The sequence below is a fragment of the Arachis stenosperma genome, chromosome 9, assembly GCF_014773155.1.
Source record: "Arachis stenosperma cultivar V10309 chromosome 9, arast.V10309.gnm1.PFL2, whole genome shotgun sequence".
NCBI classification, from domain to species: Eukaryota; Viridiplantae; Streptophyta; class Magnoliopsida; order Fabales; family Fabaceae; genus Arachis; species Arachis stenosperma.
The window spans coordinates 160,432,339-160,454,290 of record NC_080385.1 but is presented as its reverse complement, the minus strand read 5'-3'; the positions used below and the strand labels follow the sequence as shown (position 1 = coordinate 160,454,290).

At 27.1% G+C, this 21,952-nt stretch overlaps 2 protein-coding genes across 4 annotated transcripts; both read left to right on the top strand.

The window, feature by feature from the left end:
- Positions 1-1,180: 1,180 nt before the first annotated feature.
- Positions 1,181-3,854, top strand: LOC130948060 (uncharacterized). 3 transcript variants are annotated; one of them, XM_057876767.1, is made up of 3 exons: positions 1,181-1,473; positions 2,374-2,414; positions 2,539-3,834. In XM_057876767.1, the coding sequence occupies exon 3, from the start codon at positions 2,660-2,662 to the stop codon at positions 3,452-3,454; it is 795 nt and encodes a 264-aa protein (XP_057732750.1). In that variant the 5' UTR covers positions 1,181-1,473; positions 2,374-2,414; positions 2,539-2,659; the 3' UTR covers positions 3,455-3,834. The 3 variants fall into 3 exon arrangements, 2 of the variants coding, with proteins under 2 accessions (XP_057732750.1, XP_057732749.1); XR_009072916.1 differs by lacking the exon at positions 2,374-2,414 and having other exon boundaries at positions 1,182-1,473; positions 2,539-3,545; positions 3,647-3,854; XM_057876766.1 differs by lacking the exon at positions 2,374-2,414 and having other exon boundaries at positions 1,182-1,473.
- A 6,080-nt stretch (positions 3,855-9,934) lies between these two features.
- Positions 9,935-10,393, top strand: LOC130950334 (putative lipid-transfer protein DIR1). The gene has a single exon (XM_057878840.1). The coding sequence runs from the start codon at positions 9,935-9,937 to the stop codon at positions 10,391-10,393; it is 459 nt and encodes a 152-aa protein (XP_057734823.1).
- Positions 10,394-21,952: the final 11,559 nt, after the last annotated feature.

Genomic DNA, 21,952 nt, shown 5'->3' with positions numbered 1-21,952 from the left:
TATATGGAGTTTCGCTAGGAGATAATGGACTATTTGTACAATGTATATAATGAGTTATTGAATTACAAAATGAACATTTCTATGCTCTAATACTATGTCATGATATCACTCACTCCAAAAGCTTCAACTGATGGAAAAAGATAACACTAATAATTATATCTTTAATACTCGATAAATCTCCATTGTACACATTATACAAATATTCAATTGACTCTTCGTACTTTTTCTTTTATATATGATTAGATTTCATTTATTTTTTTTAATTATATGTCACACGCCAAGGTGAGTAGGGCTGCACATGGATCGGATAATATCCGCATATCCGCGGTAATTATCCGCATCCAATCCGAATTTTGCGGATATTATCCGATCCGCAGAGTCATCGGATCGGATTGGATCCGATCCGCACTATGGTCGGATCGGATTGCGGATTCGGCAGTGATATCCGTGAATCCGATCCGCAAATCCGCATATCCGCACATCACATATAAATAACATAGTTTAAGACAGTAAACCCTAATGTGATATGAATTTTAGTATGTTATTTTATGAATTTTATGATATTTTGTTTTTAATTTTTTATGTTGTACTTCAACTTAGAATAATTAAATTTAAATCTTGTGTTATTATTTTGTTTTTGTTATTCAAAAGAACTATTATTGATAATATTCTAAGAGTAAATAGGCTTAAACAGATAAAAAATAAATTTTTTGGATATTTTTTTGTAAAAAGGCCAAACAAAATCTTAAAATAAATTTTTTTAATTATGCGGATATACCTGATATCCGATCCGATCCGATCCGCAATTATGCGGATCGGATCGGATCGGATCCGGCCTAAAAAATTGCGGATATCGTATCCGATCCGATCCGATGAATGCAGTGCGGATCGGATAGAATTTTAGGCCATATCCGATCCGATCCGATCCGTGTGCAGCCCTAAAGGTGAGCCTCCCAAAATCCATTTGTGGCGTATGAATATTGGCCCTTAAAGAAATGCTTCTATACAGGTTGAACATTAGCCCTTATAGGAATGCAATTCAAATTTTTGTACACAAAATAAACAAATAATGAAAAAATAGAAAGAAAAAATGGAGACTTTCATGAATCCGTATAGAACGGAGAATTGACCGGCTTGCTCTGTTCAATGATCATGTTCCATGTTAGTTTGTCTGTCAGTTACTGAGTTGTGTCCAATTAGGAAAAGCCAGCCTTGGAGCCTATAACTAACTAAGACAATCCTCTAACGACACCGTTTCATGTCTTCCTCTCTGCACACATATATATACCGTACGAACCCACCTTCCTTCGTCTCCGTCCTCGTCTTTGCTCTCTGCACTTCATCCCATTAACAACGTCACAAATTCACAATTCAGCTGGAAAGAAACCTAATAGTGCGATCTTCTTCGATCCGTGCTTACATATTCCACCCTTTCCGATTCATTCCCAAATCCTGTTATTGTATCCTCCACCGGTAACATTTTGCCTTCTCTTTTATTTTACTCTAAATTCTCTCCAAATTTTCTGCTTTCTGTGTTCGATTAGTTTGGTGGAGGTGCTAGAATATAATTTAATATCGACTTTGTTTTCGTCGAATCTTAATTCGTGTATTGATCTTTATTTTTGTGAGAGACAAAAAATATTATCCATATGTATTGACATTGCATGTGCTAGGTTTCTTGAGTTTCCTCATTGTAAGTCACTTTGGCTTATTAATTATGCTTTAGATATGAAATTGATGTATGTTCTGTGAAATCTGTTGATCAAATCATGGGGAATTGGGGATTGTGTTATTGGAAATTGTAATGTAGGTAGGGTAACTTAATAATTGTGTAAGTGCATTCGTATATATATAATTATACAAAAATGGGATAAAAAGAGGGAAGAGAAGACAGAAGAAGAAAATAGAAAGTTTGCCAACTCTTGAGGTTTCCAATCAACATGTTAAACAAGCAAATATATCCAAAGTTTCACTAGAATTGAAGGGAGAAAACAGTAGTTTGTTTCATTATTACTTGCATCAGGTTAGCCTACCCAGCAGACAGTTAGTATGATTCACCCAGGATTTTTCAATTTTGTTCATCTAGTTTACTTCAACTTGTTTTTAAGGTGTATGCTTTGCAGTGTCCTTGTTGCTATTTATACAATTCTCTTTGGTGAACATCTTGTCTTGTTTGATGAAATTTCATAATAAGTTTAATCATGTTTCCTTCTGGGTTATACTTCACTGGAATGGTTGATCCAACGATTGCATCACAATTATTTTGGCCACATTTTATATTTTCTTGTCTGTGAAGTAACAATGCCCCGTCATAGTGCGAAAAATTGTGTGATCTACACCGAAACTTAACAGTTCTATTGATGATTTTACTAGATTGGCTACATTGGATGCACAGTTCAGTTGATGCAGAATATGTTAGTTTCTCTTTATGCATTTACCTATGATCGCATTTACATATTAAAATCACCTTGATTGTTTATTTTATTTTTGTCTGAGTTATCATATAAAATATAAGATATCTGTTGTTTTTGGGTGTAGATTTTGAAGAGTAACTGATAAGGTTCAGTTTCATGGAAAGGCTATTCTTTTGCTGGACAATGGTTTATATACTGATATTTCAGTGATTTATGATTTTCCATTGCAAATCCATTCCTCTTTAATGATGTGGGCTTTTGCATCAAATGCTCTTTCGAACATTAGAGTGAAAAGAATCCCAAGTGTGTCAAGTCATACTTGTGCAGTTTCAGCAGAATGCTCTGATGATGAGTCCTGCTCTAATGCCAGCAGAGACGAAGGACTAGAATGCCCCATATGCTGGGAATCCTTCAACATAGTTGAGAATGTGCCTTATGTCTTATGGTGTGGTCACAGTCTCTGTAAGAACTGTGTACTAGGACTTCAGTGGGCTGTGGTGACGTTTCCTTCTCAACAAATCAAGATTCCGTTCTTCATTTCATGTCCATGGTGCCACCTGTTATCATTCCGTTTGATTTATAATGGAAATCTCAAATTTCCTTGCAAGAATTACTTCCTTCTTTGGATGGTTGAGAGCATGAATGGTGATAGGCAAAGGCTCGTTTCCACCTGCATGGACAGCCAACCAGTTTGGACTCCAAAGAGCTACATTCTGGAAAACCAAGCTACTAATTCTAACCTCATTAGGGCTTCATTATGTAATTACACTGGAAGGCAGGAACCTAACATTGTTGGTGGTCGGGGCAGACACAGACACCCTTTTTCCCTTAACAAATCTCTGGATTTCTTCATTCACTTCACGTCCAAGTTCCCATTGGTCATCACTTTCCTTCTGATTGCATTTTTCGCAGTTCCGTGCAGTGCCATTATTTTAGTCCTGTACTTGCTTGTCACTATTCTTTTTGCTATCCCATCATTCCTCGTATTGTACTTTGCATGCCCAATGATGCACAAGCTAGTAAGAAATATAACCTCTTGAAATGTAGCCTTGCTTCGACAGACGCCCGCAGCATGTCAAATCTAACTTCTGCAAATTTACTCTACCTTTGGATTGCTTGTTCTTCCTCGTGGTAATTTCTTTGTTATTTCTAAGGTTATATCATGTTATTTTGGTTATTTTTTTGTAGTCAACTTTAGCCAGAATCTTGAGAGGAACTTTATTTTTTGGCAGTTGTAATTGGGAAATTTTGTTTTCTCCTTTTAATTTTGGACAAGGAATGACTAAATGTTCTACAAACTACAAAGTGCTAGCGCTGAGACTTCAAGAGTTAAATGATCAAGGATATGTGATTGCTTGTACAAATAATGTTTCATGTAGTATCATAAGTGCAAGTCTAATTTGGAAAAAAACATATATATTTGCAGGATTTTTTGTGCACACCTCTTTCTGCACATCTTTTTTTTTTATGGTATAATTTTTTTTTATCTTTTTTATTTACCAATATAACTTTAATACCAAAAGACGAAGGTGAATAAGAGAGGTTTACACAAAGGTAATTCATATAATATTGCTTTGTACCAAAACCTTAAACCAATAATGCAAGTAAATCTTGAAGCAATTCATTAGAGATGAGGCTCAGGTATCTGTTCAAGTTTGCGACTTTTGTTCTTCCAGTTTTGGTGAAAATGAGAACTAAGGGTATATACAGAACAGTAAAATAAATGTTACATAACTGGTGGTCTTAGAAGCATATCCCTGGAAGCTTTCCTGTCTTTCTGATTTCGTCTACCTTCAGTGCATTGGCTCTTGCTCCATTTGCAACCTCGTCTATATATTTCATGTCAGTGTAAAAGTTCTTGAAAACTGTCAACTTTCTGCTCTCAGGTTTTCTCTGCATTATCGTTAGTCTAAAATTAGGCAACGCACAATAATTTCATAGATTAAACTTTCATCCCTGTAACATGAAGTTTTTACATTTTCTTTTCCCAATTTAGTTTCTTAATTCATGAATTAGCCATCTTTAATAGAGTTGAAAATTATGTTTTTCTCCAATTGATTTATGTTCAACATAACAGATGCTTTCTCACTTCTATAATTAGTATTAGACTAATAGAATTATTTCGAGTTCTGCTTTTCGAATCAATTAAAGTCGAGTTTAAACGGATTAAACTTGATTGTATCCTATTATCCATCAAATTCAAAATTAATATAATCGATCTATATCAATTTTAATCAGAAAATTGAACTATCTGTACCTGTAAACATCACTAAACTTTAAAATAGTGTTTATTTAGCATTCATATGAACTAAAAATATGAACACGGTAGCAAAGTGTCACCTTTCTCTCCCTTCTCAATGTTAATGCTAATAATGCTATCAAATGATTACTACTACTACCAAATCTACCCCCTATCTGTAAACTTAACTATTCAATAATACAGAAATAACAATGGATTATTGCTTTCGTTAATTCCCTTCATTCTCACCCTCAATTTTTGTCCTCCGCTTCTTCACATTTTTCTTTTCTTTTCTACTACCTTTATAATAAAATTGAGTAAAGAATAAATTAATACATATAAACTCTTATATTCTCTTGTTGAGATTTTATATAATCTATTTAAAATAAAGTTGAACATTCCAATTTATTATTGCAAGAAGAGATTTAATAACTACCATCCACTAAAAGGTGGTTACTAGCTATGTTGAGAATTGAGATTCACATGTTCTCCTGGCACAAATTGACGACAACTTTAGAATCAACATCCAAACTAATCTTCATTAATCCTCTCGGACAATAACCAACAAGTAAAATTATAAACTAACAATAATTTGTTTGGTATCAGAGCAGATATAATGTATCTTTATTTCTTATCTGAAGAATTAATGTAATATTTCATTATTATTCGTAAAAAAGAAAGTGACACTACGAAAGTATATGATGCAGAAAGATACACAAGGAAACAATAAATAAATAATGACGCCATGATTAGAGATACGACACTGAAAATGTGCGTAAAGCAATGCCAAAGACAACGACTGCAATCAATTCTGGGCCGATATAACTGCAAAGCATCAGCAGTGTTTGACATACACACTTCAAACTGAGTGAGAAAAGAAGATCAGAAGATGAGGATATCATCAATGGTGGCACTATCAATAATGGCGTTAACTTTGGTTGCAGTGCTTCATGGTTGCATGGCGCAGCTGCCGTCGATATGCAACGTGTTAGTTGAAGATTTGTTGCCGTGCAAGCCGGCCGTGACACTGCCAAATCCTCTGCCGCCTTCGGAAGTGTGCTGCTCGGTGCTGTCAAAGGCGGGCTTGTTGAAATGCCTTTGCTCATTCAAGAATTCTCCATTGTTGCCATCGTTGGGGATTGATCCAGATCTCGCCATGCAGCTCCCTGAAAAGTGTCACCTTCCTCACCCTTTTGAATGTTTATTGTAGTAATCCTATCAAATCATTATTACTACCAAATCTGCTCTCTATCTGTAAATTTAACTATGCAATAATACAGTCATAACAATAGATTATTGCTTTCATTAATTTCCTTTTTCTCTCTCAATCCCCCCGCCCCTTTCTTCTTTTTCTGATCTTTCTTTTCATTCGTCTTATTGTCATAAACGAGTCACTTAAATAAAAATATTTAAAATATTATTTTAAAAAAATATTTTTTAATAATTAAAATTTAATATGTATAATCGATTAAACTATATTATTTTTGTTAAAATTAAATTAGACAAATTAATTTTTAAAAAAAATTGGTAGAAACTAAATCTTAAATTAATCTAAATTAATATTTTTTAATAAAAAAATAACTACAATAATCTTATTATGAAAAAATTGACCGTAATATTTTTATATATATATTATAAAAAATAATTAAAATATTTTTTTATATATATAAAAATATTTTAGTAATTTTTTATAATAGAGATATTGTAATTATTTTTTATAAAAAAAATATTAATTTAGACCGATTCAAAATATTTAAATTAATTTATCTAATTTAATTTTGACAAAAATAATATAATAAAATTAATTATATATATTAAATTTTAATTACTAAAAAATATCTTTAAAAAATAATATTTTAAGCGTTTTTATTTTAATGACTTCCTTGTTATAAGTCCAGTTTTAGTTAGGTTTTAAGATAGTATTATTTAGTGTCTATATTTACTGAAAACGGACACAATAGTATTGTGTCACCAAAGATACAACACGATAGCACATATCCATTGTTTGTTTGATAAGAAATAAAAGAAATGCTGTAACATATATAATTTTTTTTTATTTTTTAAAAACTTTACGTCTAGACGAATGTTATTGTAAACGAATTTTATAGTGAATAATCAAAATTTCAATATTTTTTATGGAGATATTTTAAAAATAATTACAAATAAAAAATAACTAAATCAAAATTTAGATTATGAAATTTGTGTATATCTCAATAAATATATTTATATAACAAGACTTGTACATTATTTAAGAAAACGTAAGTATAGGGACACTTTCAAAAGACTTGCCTTTTTCTTTCTAAAAAATAAATAACCAACACATTTTTTTTCCAAAGAAAATGAAAACAACAATGCTAGGCAGCAAAAAGAGCATTCATTAATTTCTTATTAATCAAAGAATACAAAAAACAACAAAAAAATGGTTATGGAAACCCAAAAAAGTGTCGGCTGTACACTTTCCAAACCATGATACATATAATGCATTCATCCCAATCTAATCCCACTGAGTTCAGTGTCATTCGCATGCAATGATCTGTAAAGAAATCAATACTCTCAATTAAAAAAGTTTTGTCAAATATAATAAATTTTAATATATATCCCACAAAAATTCTACAGTATCTAAATCATCAAATTATACTCAAGATAACCAAGAAAAAAAATTAAGTAACAGCATTTACACTATTAGATAGGGATTGATTTATTGTTGTCATTTACACTTCTTGAGGTACTTTAGAGGGAGGGAAGTTTGGTTTGTAATCCTAAAGGCGGATCTATCTCACCTCTTATACATCCTAGCTAATATGATAGTGGTACCTGTTCCATTTATTTATTTATTTGATATTGAATTAAATTTAATCTGACAACAGCTTTCATGGAAAGAGAACAATAAAGAGTGACATTAAATATTAAATATTAGATATCATCTAATTTTATTTTACTGAAAAAGATTCACTTCTCAGCTTTCATAGATAAAATGCAGGACTTCAATCTTGCAAACACCGCAATACTCTCCTACGTTTTTTTTTGGATTGAAGAACTGAAATTGAATATTGTGTTTAGTATTTAGATATTGAAATTAAAATTTTAGTCTTGAAATATAAAATTTTAATCTTTTAGTACCTTCAAAAAATAAGAACACATAGAACTAAAAATTTTAAGAATAGTGATTAAAATTTTAATAATATTTATTTTCAAAAATATTTTAATTTAACTTTTTAAATTTTAAATTTACTTTTCAATCTCTATTTATCTTAAACTAAATACGATATTACGATATAATTTAGTCTAGTATATTGTACACTAAACATAATATAAAAACTTAATTCAGTCTCTCTTTACAATATGATCTTTAAAGAAAACAACCTCTAAATCTCTCTGTACACAAAAGGAACTACAAAACTCATCTTCTACAATATGTATGTAATAGTGAACTTCAGAAATAATGAATTCTCTTAAAAGAGTATATAGTCACAAATAAAGTACTATAAATAATCCCAAACTATCAATCAAATATTTATCAAAAATATTTTGACACTTATAAAATTTGATTACAATGAAGCTTATAGCATAAAAAAAAGTTGTGTACTGAACAAGGATCAAGACACTTATTTATAGATCTCTATGCACTCATGAACATTAGGAGTGAGTAAAAAGAGTAAATGATTCTAAAACATACGTTTTTTTGTAGAATTTTGTGTCTACAAGAATGTATAAGATTGATTCTTAAAACTAGAGATCAATTCTCTAGTTTGAAATTTGCGGAAAATATAGCACTACATATAGCACATGAGGATCGATCCTCCATTTTAATATAGTAATCGTTCCTCTTTAGGTTTAGATTTAAGCAAATTTAAATTTCGAATTATGGCGTCTTGTGCATGATTGGATTAGGTCCTACTCTCATCATCTATTATAAATAGTTTAAGATTATCATAACACGATTTATATTCATTCTGAATTGTATATTTTTGAAATCATTGAATAAAAATTATTTTACTTTAATTAAGATTAATTTTAACTTAAGAGATAAACTTAATTTATTTTTAACAAGTAAAAACTAAAGTCCTATACCTAAATGTTGTTTGTTGGACTTCTCCTTATCATATAATATTTGTTGCATATTTATTTGTTGCATGATTGATTTTTTGATGAGCTTGTGTTTGTAAAAATCTATTATATGACAATAATTAAATTATTATATTTAAAATTTTATTTTATATTGTAAGAATCTTACACAAAAATGCATTTTCATTTATTGTTAGTGCTCTCTCTTTGATGCTGGCAATAATAAAATTATGGTTAAAAAATAATAAAATATCAATGCATTTTTTACGCATTAAACATAGCCCTCTAAATAGACTCTAAGATTTTACATAAAATAAGTTATCAAACTGCCATTTTTCTTTTTACAAATCTTTTAATGTTTTTCTCCTTAGCTCTAGTTTTCATTAAATATATAATAAATGATTTGTATTGTTTGTACAATTTTTTTATTTCAGAATCTGTCGTAACAGTTATTACTCTATGATAATTTCATCTTAAAATTATTTGTGAAAACTCAAGTACAATCCACTTCACTTGAGTTTTCACTAAAATTTGTATATGGTTGTAGTGGGGCGGGTATAAATAGACCTACAGCTCACTTCATCAGTTATGTTGATGTCTTTTGAGAAACAATGACTCAAATATTAACATAACAATAAATTGAATCAAATTGTATATATTTGAATCAATTAAATTAAATAATTCATATAATAAATAAATTATAATTTTTTGGCTTAATAAAACAAAATAAATAATATCTTATAAATATGTCATATAAAAATTATAACACTTTAAAAAATATAATTAAAATACATAAAATAAAAAATTTAATATAAATTAAGACAAAATCAATTCATTCATTTCAATGGTATCAAATAATTAATATTATTATTAGTTATAATTATATGATCAAACAAAATAAATATTAATAATTTGATATTTATTTCAATCAAATTAAATAAATAATAATTATATAACATTTTTAAAATTATTAGTCAAAATCCGTAAGACGAAAAATTAAAACAAATTAAAACAAAATAATTCACTTATTTCAATCGAATAAGATAATTAATGTAATTAATTAATTATACTTAATATAGTGAAATAGAATATTAAATAATTTAATATTTATCTTAATTAAATTAAATAATTAATTAATACATTTAAATGAATGAAATAAAATAAATAAAAAATACCTTCCATAAGAGATATTCAGCAAGTTTAGAGATACACAATAATGAAATGTGTGGAAAGCAATCTGAAAAACAAGGATGGTTTTAGGCGATGCAATGAATTATGCGGCTATATAAGTGCAAAGCAGGAAGCAGTGTTTCACATACATACTTCAAAGTTCAAACAGAGAGAAGAAGAATTGAAAAGGATGGGTTCAAAATCATCATGGTCAATGGTAGCACTAGCAATAATGGCATTAAGTGTGGTTGCAATGCTTGATGGTTGCATGGCGCAATCGTTTTGCAACACGTCACTTGCAGAGTTGTTCAAGTGCAAGCCGGCCGTGACGCCACCAAATCCTTCGCCGCCGACTCCAGAGTGCTGCGCGGTGGTGTCAAAGGCGGACTTGAAATGCCTTTGCGGATTAAAGAAGAGCCCCTTGGTGCCAACTCTGGGGATCGATCTAAACCTCGCCTTTCAGCTCCCTGCAAAGTGTAACCTGTCTCTCCCTCCTCAATGTTAATGCTATCTGTAAACACAAACTACTCAATAATCAATAATATAGTAATAACAATCGATTATTACTTTTGTTAACTCCCCTTCTCTTTTCTATCTTTTCTCCATTTTCTTTTATCCTATTGTCAAAATTCCAATTTCTTTAGGCTTTAACAAGAGTATTTACCGGTCGGATTGATTATATTCGTGTTTGAGAAAAAAAAAAAAAAAATAGACCGTCAAACCCATTAAATGTTAATCGATTTTGATTGGTTGGAATTTAAGATTTTTTTAGTAGATCATATCTAATCTTAATCGATTAAATTTAGGAGACCACTTTAATAAAATATTAATTTTTTTTTAAAGATATTTATATGTAATTATGTATCATATTATTATTATATATCTTTATTAAATCAGTTAATAATTTATTTTTTAATAAATCAGAACAAAATCAATTTATTATACTAACAATAATAAATCTAATTGTCTGCATTATAATTATTAGATCCAGTTTGATCCGATCGAATTACACAATCTAAATCGAATCTCTTTAAATTTTTTTATAAAAAGACAAATATATCTCTGACTTTTTGTTTTGCAGACATTTAAATTCCTAAAAATTTAAAAATACAATTAGATCCCTAAAAAAAATTGGGTTTATTGTTATTATATAAAAAAATTGGTTTTATTCTAATTTGTTAAGAAATACAAAAATAACCGGTTCATTAATACGTTCAATTATAATACGGCACGTAAACGTCTTTACAAAAAGATGTTTTACGCATCTTTATGGAAGCATCCCCTTAAATTTAAGTTGGAACGATTTAAATACTTAAATATTCAATTAAAAATAAAATTTTAAAAATTAAAAAAAAATAAAAAATTCTCTAAATCTTATAACTATGTAAAAGTAATGATAAATACAATGCATCAGTAATTTAAACTTAAATAATTATTTTAATTTAAAAAATTTTAAAGTTAAAAGATAAAGTTAGATATATATTTTCAATAGTGTTAAGAAATTAGTACATTTTGTGATTTGTAGGATATTGAGGTCGAACTGATTAGGTTATTGAGGTATTGGGTTACTGGTTTAACCGGTGGGTCACTAGTTGAATCGATTGATCCAATACTATGTAAATAAAAAAAGTCAGAAATTCAAACTTAAAATTTAAAATACATATTTTTAATAATATTTTAAGAATATCAAACTATTCTAAAATAATATAGACCAGAAACAATAAATATTTTATTATTTTTAATCTATCATAAATTTTTTTATTTTATTTTTATATTAAAATAACTATTATTTTCAAATTTAATAATTTACTAATTAGTTTATATCTATTACACTTATATACTACAAGTATTTATTAAAAAATAAGTAAGTTTATAATTATTGTTACATAAAAATATAATTAATTTAAAAATAAGTGAATTTATAACTAAATTTAAAATAAATTAGACAGAAATAAATTATTTGATAAAAGATATGTATATATATTATAATTTGCATATATATTAATAAAAGTTATCATAGCTTGGTGGGTGTGAATAGCACTACTTATCTAAAGAGGAGGGATTTGAATCCCATCTTTAATATTTTGGTAAAATTTAAATACTAATTGGACCAGTTTTTTTTCTTATGCGGTCCAAACATCAGACCGGATTGGTAGAGGGTCTGATTCACCAGTTTTTCAATTGAATTGGTTGGTATGGTCCGGTTTTAATAACACTGATTTGTAATTATCAATTAATCATTATTAATATTTTTAATAGTATGAGATTACATCTAATGATATAAGATTATACACTCTTTTGTTAATGATTAAATATTGGCTAGAATTTAAATACTAATCGGTTCGGTCGGACCGATCTTTACCGAGTTTGACCGATTTCTAATCAAGTCACTCCAAATTTGACCGGTTCGCACCGGTTTTCACCTCATGCGGTCCAAACATCAGACCGGATTGGTAGAAGGTCCGGTTTACCGGTTTTTCAGTTGAATTGACCAGTCCAATATGGTTTTAATAACACTGATTTGTAGTCATCAATTAATTCTCATTAATATTTTTAATGGTATAAAATTATATCTAAGGATGTAAGATTACACACTTTTTTGTTAATAATTAAATATTGACTAGATTTTAGTAAAAATACTGGCGTTAAGACTTTCTCATATATTATAAAATTTTATTTATTATTTTTAATTAATATTAGACTAATCGAATTATTTTAAATTCCGTGATCCGAATAAATTGAAGTCGAGTTTAATCGAATCAAACTTAATTGTATCCGTTTACCCATCAAATCCAAAATTAATAAAATCGATCTATATCGATTTTAGTCATAAAATTGAATTATCTGTACTTGTAAACATCACTAAACTTTAAAATAATGTTTATTTAGCATTCATATGCACTAAAAATATGAAGACGGTAACAAAGTGTTACCTTTCTCTCCCTTCTCAATATTAATGCTAATAATGTTATCAAATGATTTCTACTACCAAATTTACCCCCTATCTATAAAGTCAATTGATTCGGACAATCAAGCAAATAGGAAGTTGATGATTACAAAAATAAATATGTACCTTTTAATTTGGCATTCAGCACCTAAAGCAATTGGACATTTAATCATATTCTTTACGACTAAAAGTGATACTGCTGAAAATTGAGTCTTCCATGTATAAACAATTAACAGTTTGGATCATATTCTTGAAATTGGCTCTTGATATTTTTTACGATTTTCTTTTCCTCCTTTTTGTTATGTTTGTGATTCCTCCAGCCTGCATTGTCTGCCATATTGAGCAATCCCGCCAGAACCTGAGTCAAATTTATAAGTTTCAATCTTAAACTAATGAGTACAAGAGTAATTTTCCTTATAAGTAAAACAATGGTAATCGTTGATGTCCTCTTGGAATAAAAAAAATTGATTAAGAAGTATGTAATTCATTCTTATATTAGCATAGTATTCTATCAGTTAAGTGCCTACCTTAAGTCCAAATTGGACAGGGAATCTCACTTTCTCCTCAACACGGTGCAGCAGAATTGTGTCTCCTAAAATTTTGGCATAGAACAAATTTGACTCCCCATTAACTTGTGTCTTCAGAAAATTTCTTTCATCAGAAACGCTATCAACTTTGTCTCAATAAAGAACATAAAAACGAATGTAAACTCTAAAACGAGTCAAAGTGTAGATATTTTTTAGAATAAACAAATTGAAATTGATTTCTCAAGTCATGTCATTAGTAAGTTAGGACTAATACCAAGAAATTACAAAGAGGAGAAAGAAAGGTTAATTAGATGCAGACAGAACAAAAAATGAAACAGAAAATATGACCAGAAGATTAATACATACAATTCTTGGACACAAATTTAAATCCCATCTTTTGTGCAGCTAAATTGAATGCCTTTTCAATCATAACTGCTTTGGAAGATGGAATAGGAATGACCGACATGTAAGAGCAGAAATCACATAATAAGAATGAATTTAAACATATTTGACAAAATACTAAAGTTATTAAGTAGAATCCCTCAACCTCTTCCGCCTTCTCAATCTCCTCCTCCACCTCAACCTGCTGCGATGTCAAATCCCTAAGAATTGAAACGACGTGGAGGAATTAGATTCTTCTTCTTCTTTGTCCAGACGGAGAGGAGAACGACGGAGAACGATAAGGCGGCTGCTGGTGCGTGATGCTATTGCGTGAAAAGAGAGAGAGAGAGAGAGAGGTTACAAGGAAGGGAGAGGGTGAGGATAGACTGCTGCTGTCCGGATAGGAAATTAGAGCTGAGGTTATTTTTTATTAGCAGATTGGTATACAAGGATGAAGAACAATTTTTCAGAGTTCTTCTTTGTATGAAGAGGTAGAAGAAATTAGATTAAGATTCATTAGAATTGAAGCAATCTTTTAGTGTACATGAATAACGAATAATGAAATGTATTTTGATTTTGATTTTAAATTAATTTAAATATAAAATTATAAAACTAAAGTTATTAATTGAATTTTGATTAAATTAAAAAAGAATTAGAGTAATTTTTGTCCAATATAAAAAAATAAATATTTAAGTTTTTTTATATAATTGAATACTTTTTTTATTTTTATTAAAATATAAGGGTGATTTAATAAAACTATTGATATGATATATATTTAAAATAAAAAGAATTAATTATTGACGTAGAAAATATAATCTACTTGTAATGTTTTAATTTGTCTACAATTTTATCACACACACCACCTATTATTTAGTGTCTATATCTATTAAATAAAGACACGGTAGCACTCATCACAAAATATACAAACACGATAACACATATTCATTGTTTGTTTGATGAAAAATAGAAGAAATTTTGTAACATATATAATTTTCATTTATTTTTTAAAAACTTTACGTCTAGATGAATGTTATTGTAAGCGAATTCTATAGTGAATAATCAAAATTTCAATAATTTTGTGGAGATATTTTAAAACTAATTACAAGTAGTAAGAAATAACTAAATCAAATTTTAGATTATGAAATTAGTGCATATCTCAATAAATATATCTATATAACAAGACTTGTACATTAATTAAGAAAAAGTAATTATAGGAACACTTTCAAAAGACTTACCTTTTTTTTTTAAAAAAAATAAATAACAAACAGAATATTCTTTTTTTTTTTCCGAAGAAAATGAAAACAACAATGCTAGGCAGCAAAAAGAGCATTCATTACTTTCTTATTAATCAAAGAATACAAAATACAACAAAAAAATGATTATGGAAACCCAAAAAAGTGTTGGTTGTACAGTTTCCAAACCATGGTACATATAATGCATTCATCCCAATCTAATCCCACTGAATTCAGTGTCATTCGCATGCAATGATCTGTAAAGAAATCAATACTCTGAATTAAAATTTTTTTGTCAAATATAATAATTTTTAATATATATCCCACAAAAATACTACAGGATCTAATTCATCAAATTATACTCAAGGTAACAAAAAAAAAAAAAAAAGAATTAAGTAAGAGCATTTACACTATTAGACAGCGATTGATTTATTGTTGTCATTTACACTTATTGAGGTACTTTGGAGGGAGGGAAGTTTGGTTTGTAATCCTAAAGGCTCTTCATCTATCTCACCTCTTATACATCCTAATATGATAGTGGTACCTGTTCCATTTATTTATTTATTTGATATTGAATTGAATCGAATCTGACAACAGCTTTTATAGATAAAACGCAGGAGTTCAATCTTGCAAAACACCCCAATACTCTCCTACAGTTTTTTTTTTTTTTTGGGATTGGAGAAGTGAAATTGAATATTGTGTTTAGTATTTAAATATTAAAATTAAAATTTTAGTTTTAAAATATAAAATTTTAATTTTTTAATATTTTTAAAAAGTAAAAATATATAGGACTGAAATTTTTAAAAATAGAGATTAAAATTTTAATAATATTTATTTTCAAAAATATTTTAATTTAACTTTTTAAAATTTAAATTTATTTTTCAATCTCTATTTATTTTAAACTAAATATGATATTAAGACATAATTCAGTCTAGTATATTGTACATACACTATTAAACACAATATAAAAACTTAATTCGTTCTCTCTTTATAACATGATCTTAAAAAAAACAACCTCTAAATTTTTCTATATACAAAAAGAGCTACAAAACTCATCTTGTACAATATGTAATAGTGAACTTTAGAAATAATGAACTCTTTTAAAAGAGTATATAATCACAAATAAAATACTATAAGTAATCCCAAACTATCAATCAAATATTTATCAAAAATATTTTGACATTTATTATAAAATTTGATTACAATAAAAGCTTATAGCATAAAAAAAGTTGTATACCGAACAAGAATCAAGACATTTATTTATAGATTTCCATGCACTCGTGAACATTAAGAGTGAGTGGAAAGAGTAAATAATTTAAAAAATATATTTTTTGTAGGATCTTGTATCTACAAGGACGTATAAGATTGATTCTCAAAACTAGAGATCAATTCTTTAGTTTGAATTTGCGTAAAATATAGCATTCCAGCACATGAGGATCGATCCTCCATTTTAACATAATAATTGATCATCTTTAAGTTTAGATTTAAGCAAATTTAAATTTCGAGTTATGGCGCCTTGTGCATGATTGGATTAGGTCTTATTCCCATCATCTATTATAAACAGTTTAAAATTATCATAATACGACTTATACTCATTCTCAATCATATATTTTTGAAATTATTGAGTAAATATTATTTTACTTTAATTAAGATTAATTTTAACTTAAGAGATAAACTTTATTTACTTTTAACAAGTAAAAACTAAAGTTCTATACCTAAATGTTGTTTCTTGTACTTCTCCTTGTCATATAATATTTGTTGCATGCATGATTGATTTTTTTGATGAGCTTGTGTTTGTAAAAATCTATTATATGACAATAATTAAATTATTATATTTAAAATTTTATTTTATATTGTAAGAATCTTACACAAAAATGCAATTTCATTTATTGTTAGTGCTCTCTTTGATTAGTCAAAATCCGTAAGGCGAAAAATTAAAACAAATTAAAACAAAATAATTCACTTATTTCAATCGAATAAGATAATTAATGTATATAATTAATTAATTATAATTAATATAGTGAAATAGAATATTAAATAATTTAATATTTATCTTAATTAAATTAAATAATTAATTAATACATTTAAATGAATTAAATAAAATATATAAAAGATACCTTCCATAAGAGATATTCAGCAAGTTTAGAGATACACAATAATGAAATGTGTGGAAAGCAATCTGAAAAACAAGGGCGGTTTTAGGCGATGCAGTGAATTATGTGGCTATATAAGTGCAAAGCAGGAAGCAGTGTTTGACATACACACTTGAAAGTGAGAGAAGAAGAAGAATTGAAAAAGGATGGGTTCAAAAACATCATGGTCAATGGTGGCAGTAGCAATAATGGCATTAAGTGTGTTTGCAATGCTTGATGGATGCATGGCGCAATCGTTCTGCAACACGTCACTTGCAGAGTTGTTCAAGTGCAAGCCGGCCGTGACGCCGCCAAATCCTTCGCCGCCGACTCCAGAGTGCTGTGCGGTGGTGGCAAAGGCGGACCTGAAATGTCTTTGCGGATTAAAGAATAGTCCCTTGGTGCCAACTCTGGGAATCGATCTAAACCTCGCCTTTCAGCTTCCTGCAAAGTGTAACCTTTCTCTCCCTCCGCAATGTTAATGCTATTAATAAGAATTAGAATTGTATCAATATAATTAAAATGATTAAAAATATTTGTGATATAATTAGTTTAATAATGCATTAAATATTGATTTTATATAATTATAATAAAAATATTTTTTTAAATTAATATAATCATGCATTATTTATTAAATACTAGTAATATAATTGTAATATTTTAATATAATTATAATAAAAATATCTTTTTAAATAAATTTAGAAGAGAGAATAATACTTTCATTTAAAAAAAATAAATTTATGAAAAATTAATATCTCACTTTTATTAATTAAAAAAAACTCAATTTTAATATATTAAAAAATAGATAAATCTATAAAAAAAGCGATACTTCTTAATTTTTGTATAATTTTTTTTATTTGTCTTATACTATATTTTTATTTTTAAAATTCATTTCTGATATTAATATTATGTTAAATCACTCATTTTAAAAATGTTAATCGATAAAACAACATAAATAATTATATATTTAACCAAAACAACTACATGATGATTAGAGATACAATAATACGGAAAATGTGGCTAAAGCAATGCCAAAGACAAGGCTGCTTTTGCTGACTGCAATCAATTATACGCGTATATAACTGCAAAGCACCAGCAGTGTTTCACATAAACACTTCAAACTGAGTGAGAAAAGAAGATCAGAAGATGAGGATATCATCAATGGTGCCACTATCAATAATGGCGTTAACTTTGGGTTCAGTGCTTCATGGTTGCATGGCGGAGCTGCCGCCGAAATGCAAGATCGGAGATTTGTTGCCGTGCAAGCCGGCCGTGACACTGCCAAATCCTCTGCCGCCGTCGGAAGTTTGCTGCTCGGTGCTGTCAAAGGGAGACTTGTTGAAATGTCTTTGCCCATTCAAGGAATCTCCATTGTTGCCATCGATGGGGATTGATCCAAATCTCGTCGTGCTGCTCCCTAAAAAGTGCCACCTTCCTCAACCTTATATATGTTTATTATAATAATCCTATCAAATCATTACTACTACCAAATCTGCTCTCTATCTGTAAATTTAACTATGCAATAATACAGTAATAACAATGGATTATTGCTTTCATTAAGTAATTCCCTTTTCACCCTCAATCCCCCGCCCCTTTCTTCTTTTTCTTTTTTTTTTCTTTCATCCTATAGTCATAAGGGAATCCTCTCGTCAAGATGTTTAAAAAGTCTTTTTGTAATATATTGTATTATTATTAGATATATTAATAAATCGATTATTTTTTAATTTTTTTTATAAATTAAAAAAACGACTTTTTTTTGTAACAATAGCAAAAAATCCATTTTTTTAGAGATTTAATTGTATTTTTAAATTTTAAGAATTTAGATATTCGCAAAACAAAAAATCAAAGATATATTTATCTTTTTATCAAAAAATTTAAAAATATTCGATTTATATTGTGTAATTCGATCGGATCAAACCAGATTTAATAATTATAATACAGATAATTAAATTTATTATTATTACTATAATAAATCGATTTAGTTATAATTTACTGAAAAATAAATTATTAATTAATTTAATAAAAATATCTAATAATAACATAATATATATAAATATATTTTTTTCAAAAAAGACATTTTTAATATCTTTATTAAATGGTTTCCTTGTCATAATTCTAATTTTATTTAGATTTTAAGATAGTATTGTTTATTTAGTGTCTATATATCTACAAAATACAGATATAGTAGCACTCGTTACCAAAGATATACGAACACGGTAATAAATATTCATCGTTTGTTTGATGAGAAATAGAAGAAATGTAGTAACATATATAATTTTTGTTTATTTTTTAATAGCTTTACGTCTAGATAAATGTTATTGTAAGCGAATTCTATTGTGAATAATCAAAATTTCAATAATTTTATACGAAATTTTTTTAAAACTAATTATAAATAAAAAATAACTAAATTAAATTTTGGATGATGAAATTAGTGCATATTTCAATAAATATATCTACATAACAAGATTTGCGCATTAATTAAGAAAAAGAAAAGGTTATAGGAACACTTTTAAAAGACTTATCCTTTTCCTTTTTTAAAAAATAAATAACCAAACATTTTTGGAAAACAACAATCCTAGACAGCTTCGGTTGCGGTAAGAATTGACGGAGAAAAAAGAAGAGAAGATAAGAGAGAAGATTAGACAAAAAATACTGAAATTTTAGAGAAGATGAATATTTTTTTTTAATTTTTAGATTTGTTTTTGTTTTGTTTTTATAAATGATTTAAAATTTAAAGTTGTAAAATTAAAATTAATTGAATTTTAAATTTTGAATAATTTAAAAGGATAGTTTTTGTTTAATATAAAAAATAATATTTAATTTTTTTTATAAAATTAAATAATAAAATATTTTTATTTTTATTAAAATACAAAGATGTTTTAGTAAAAGTAATAATATGATATATATTAAAAAAAAATTTAAATACTAATTTAACATAAAAAATATAATTCACATGTCGTTGTTTTAATTTAATTTATTCACATTTTTATCGTATTGGTATGTATGAATTTATCATTATATCTAAGCATGCAAACACCTTATATTTAAGCCATATTTTTACTTATAATGACATTATGTCAACAATTTTATTTGGCAAAATTTGAAAATCAACCAATCATCTTTTAGAAAAAGATTTTAAAAAATTTTTAAAGAAAAAAAATTCTTATCATTATTATTCAATTAAAACATAAAATATTAATTAAATACAACAAATATACATTAAAAATGTCATAATAATAATAATAATAATAATAATAATAATAATAATAATAATAATAATAATAATAATAATTCTAAAAAATTTCAGTTCCAAATATTGAAATTCTACAACTTATACATGTTAATAATACTCTTACTATTACATTATTTAGTCTACTTATGCATGTTACATAAGACTCTACTACTCTTTATTTCTTAATCTCTCATGCTAAATAGCTAAAACTCCTTCAAGAAAGTTTAAATTTGTCACATTATTGTCTTACTAAATACATTCAAATATATCATAATTATAAAATTAATTCATAATTTTATATTTATATATTTTAGTATTTTTCATTTTTATTCATTTTTCTAAACCCAAATAAATTTAAATTTAGCAGATTTTTTTATTAAGTATATTCAAATATATCATAATTATAAAATTAATTTATATTTTGGTATTTTTTATTTTTATTTATTTATTATTTTTTTTAATTATTTACAACACAAAGAATGTCATATAAAAAGATAAAGTATGACAGCTAAAACAAATATAAAAATAAAAAAAGATATAATTTTGTATAATTCTAATATAAAAGGTTTATACTTTTTGAAAAAATAAATAAATTTAAATTTTTAAAATAATAAATTATATTTTAAGTTATATTATATTTTAGTTGAATAATTATATGAAATTAATATACAAATTATCAAATAAATATTCTGTAAAATATTTTTAATATAAAACAATTCAAATTTAATATTAGTTAACATATTGAATAATTATATGGAATTATATACGAATTATCAAATAAATATTCTGCAAAATATTTTTAATAATAAATAATTCAAATTTTATATTAATTTATATATTATATAATTAATCTCTAAATAATATAACACTTAGTAGAATATATTATATAGTATAATTAATTTACTTTTTTGCACATCGTGCGAATCTTACTCTAATTTATCTTAAATCACACATTATACTAAGACATAACTCACTTTAGTATATATATTATATAGTAAACACAATATCAAAACTTTATTTAGTTTCTATTTCTCTGTCTCTCAATTTCAGTCTTTTTTCCAAATATAATTTTAGAAAAAACAACCTCTAAATCTTTCGACACATAAAAAGAGGTATAAAATTCTTCTTTTACAATATGTGATAGTGATGAACTTTAGAAATAATAATCTCTCTCAAAAATAGATCATATAATTACAAATGAAGCAGTGAGTAATTTCAAAATATCAATCAAATATTTATCAGAAATACTTTGAAACTTATAAAATTTGATCATAATGAAAGATTAAGCATAAAAGAAAGTTGTGTATTAAAAAAAAGGACCTATACCTTTATTTATAGACATTCATGAATCCATGAACATTAGGAGTGAGTGAAAAGAACAAATGACTAAAAAGTGTTCGTTTGCTCGTTAAGTCCGATTGTAGATCGAGATGGTCGGTTACGTGAAACGGTTGTTGAGAGACGGGACCTGAATAGAAACGCCACGGCAGGACAGGTTTACGATTTATCTGTTGGATTATGAATGGGACTACCTGCAAGCAGTGATAGATCAAGAAAATTTTATTAGTGGAGGCAAAATATATATAGTATAATAATAACTTATAATTATACTA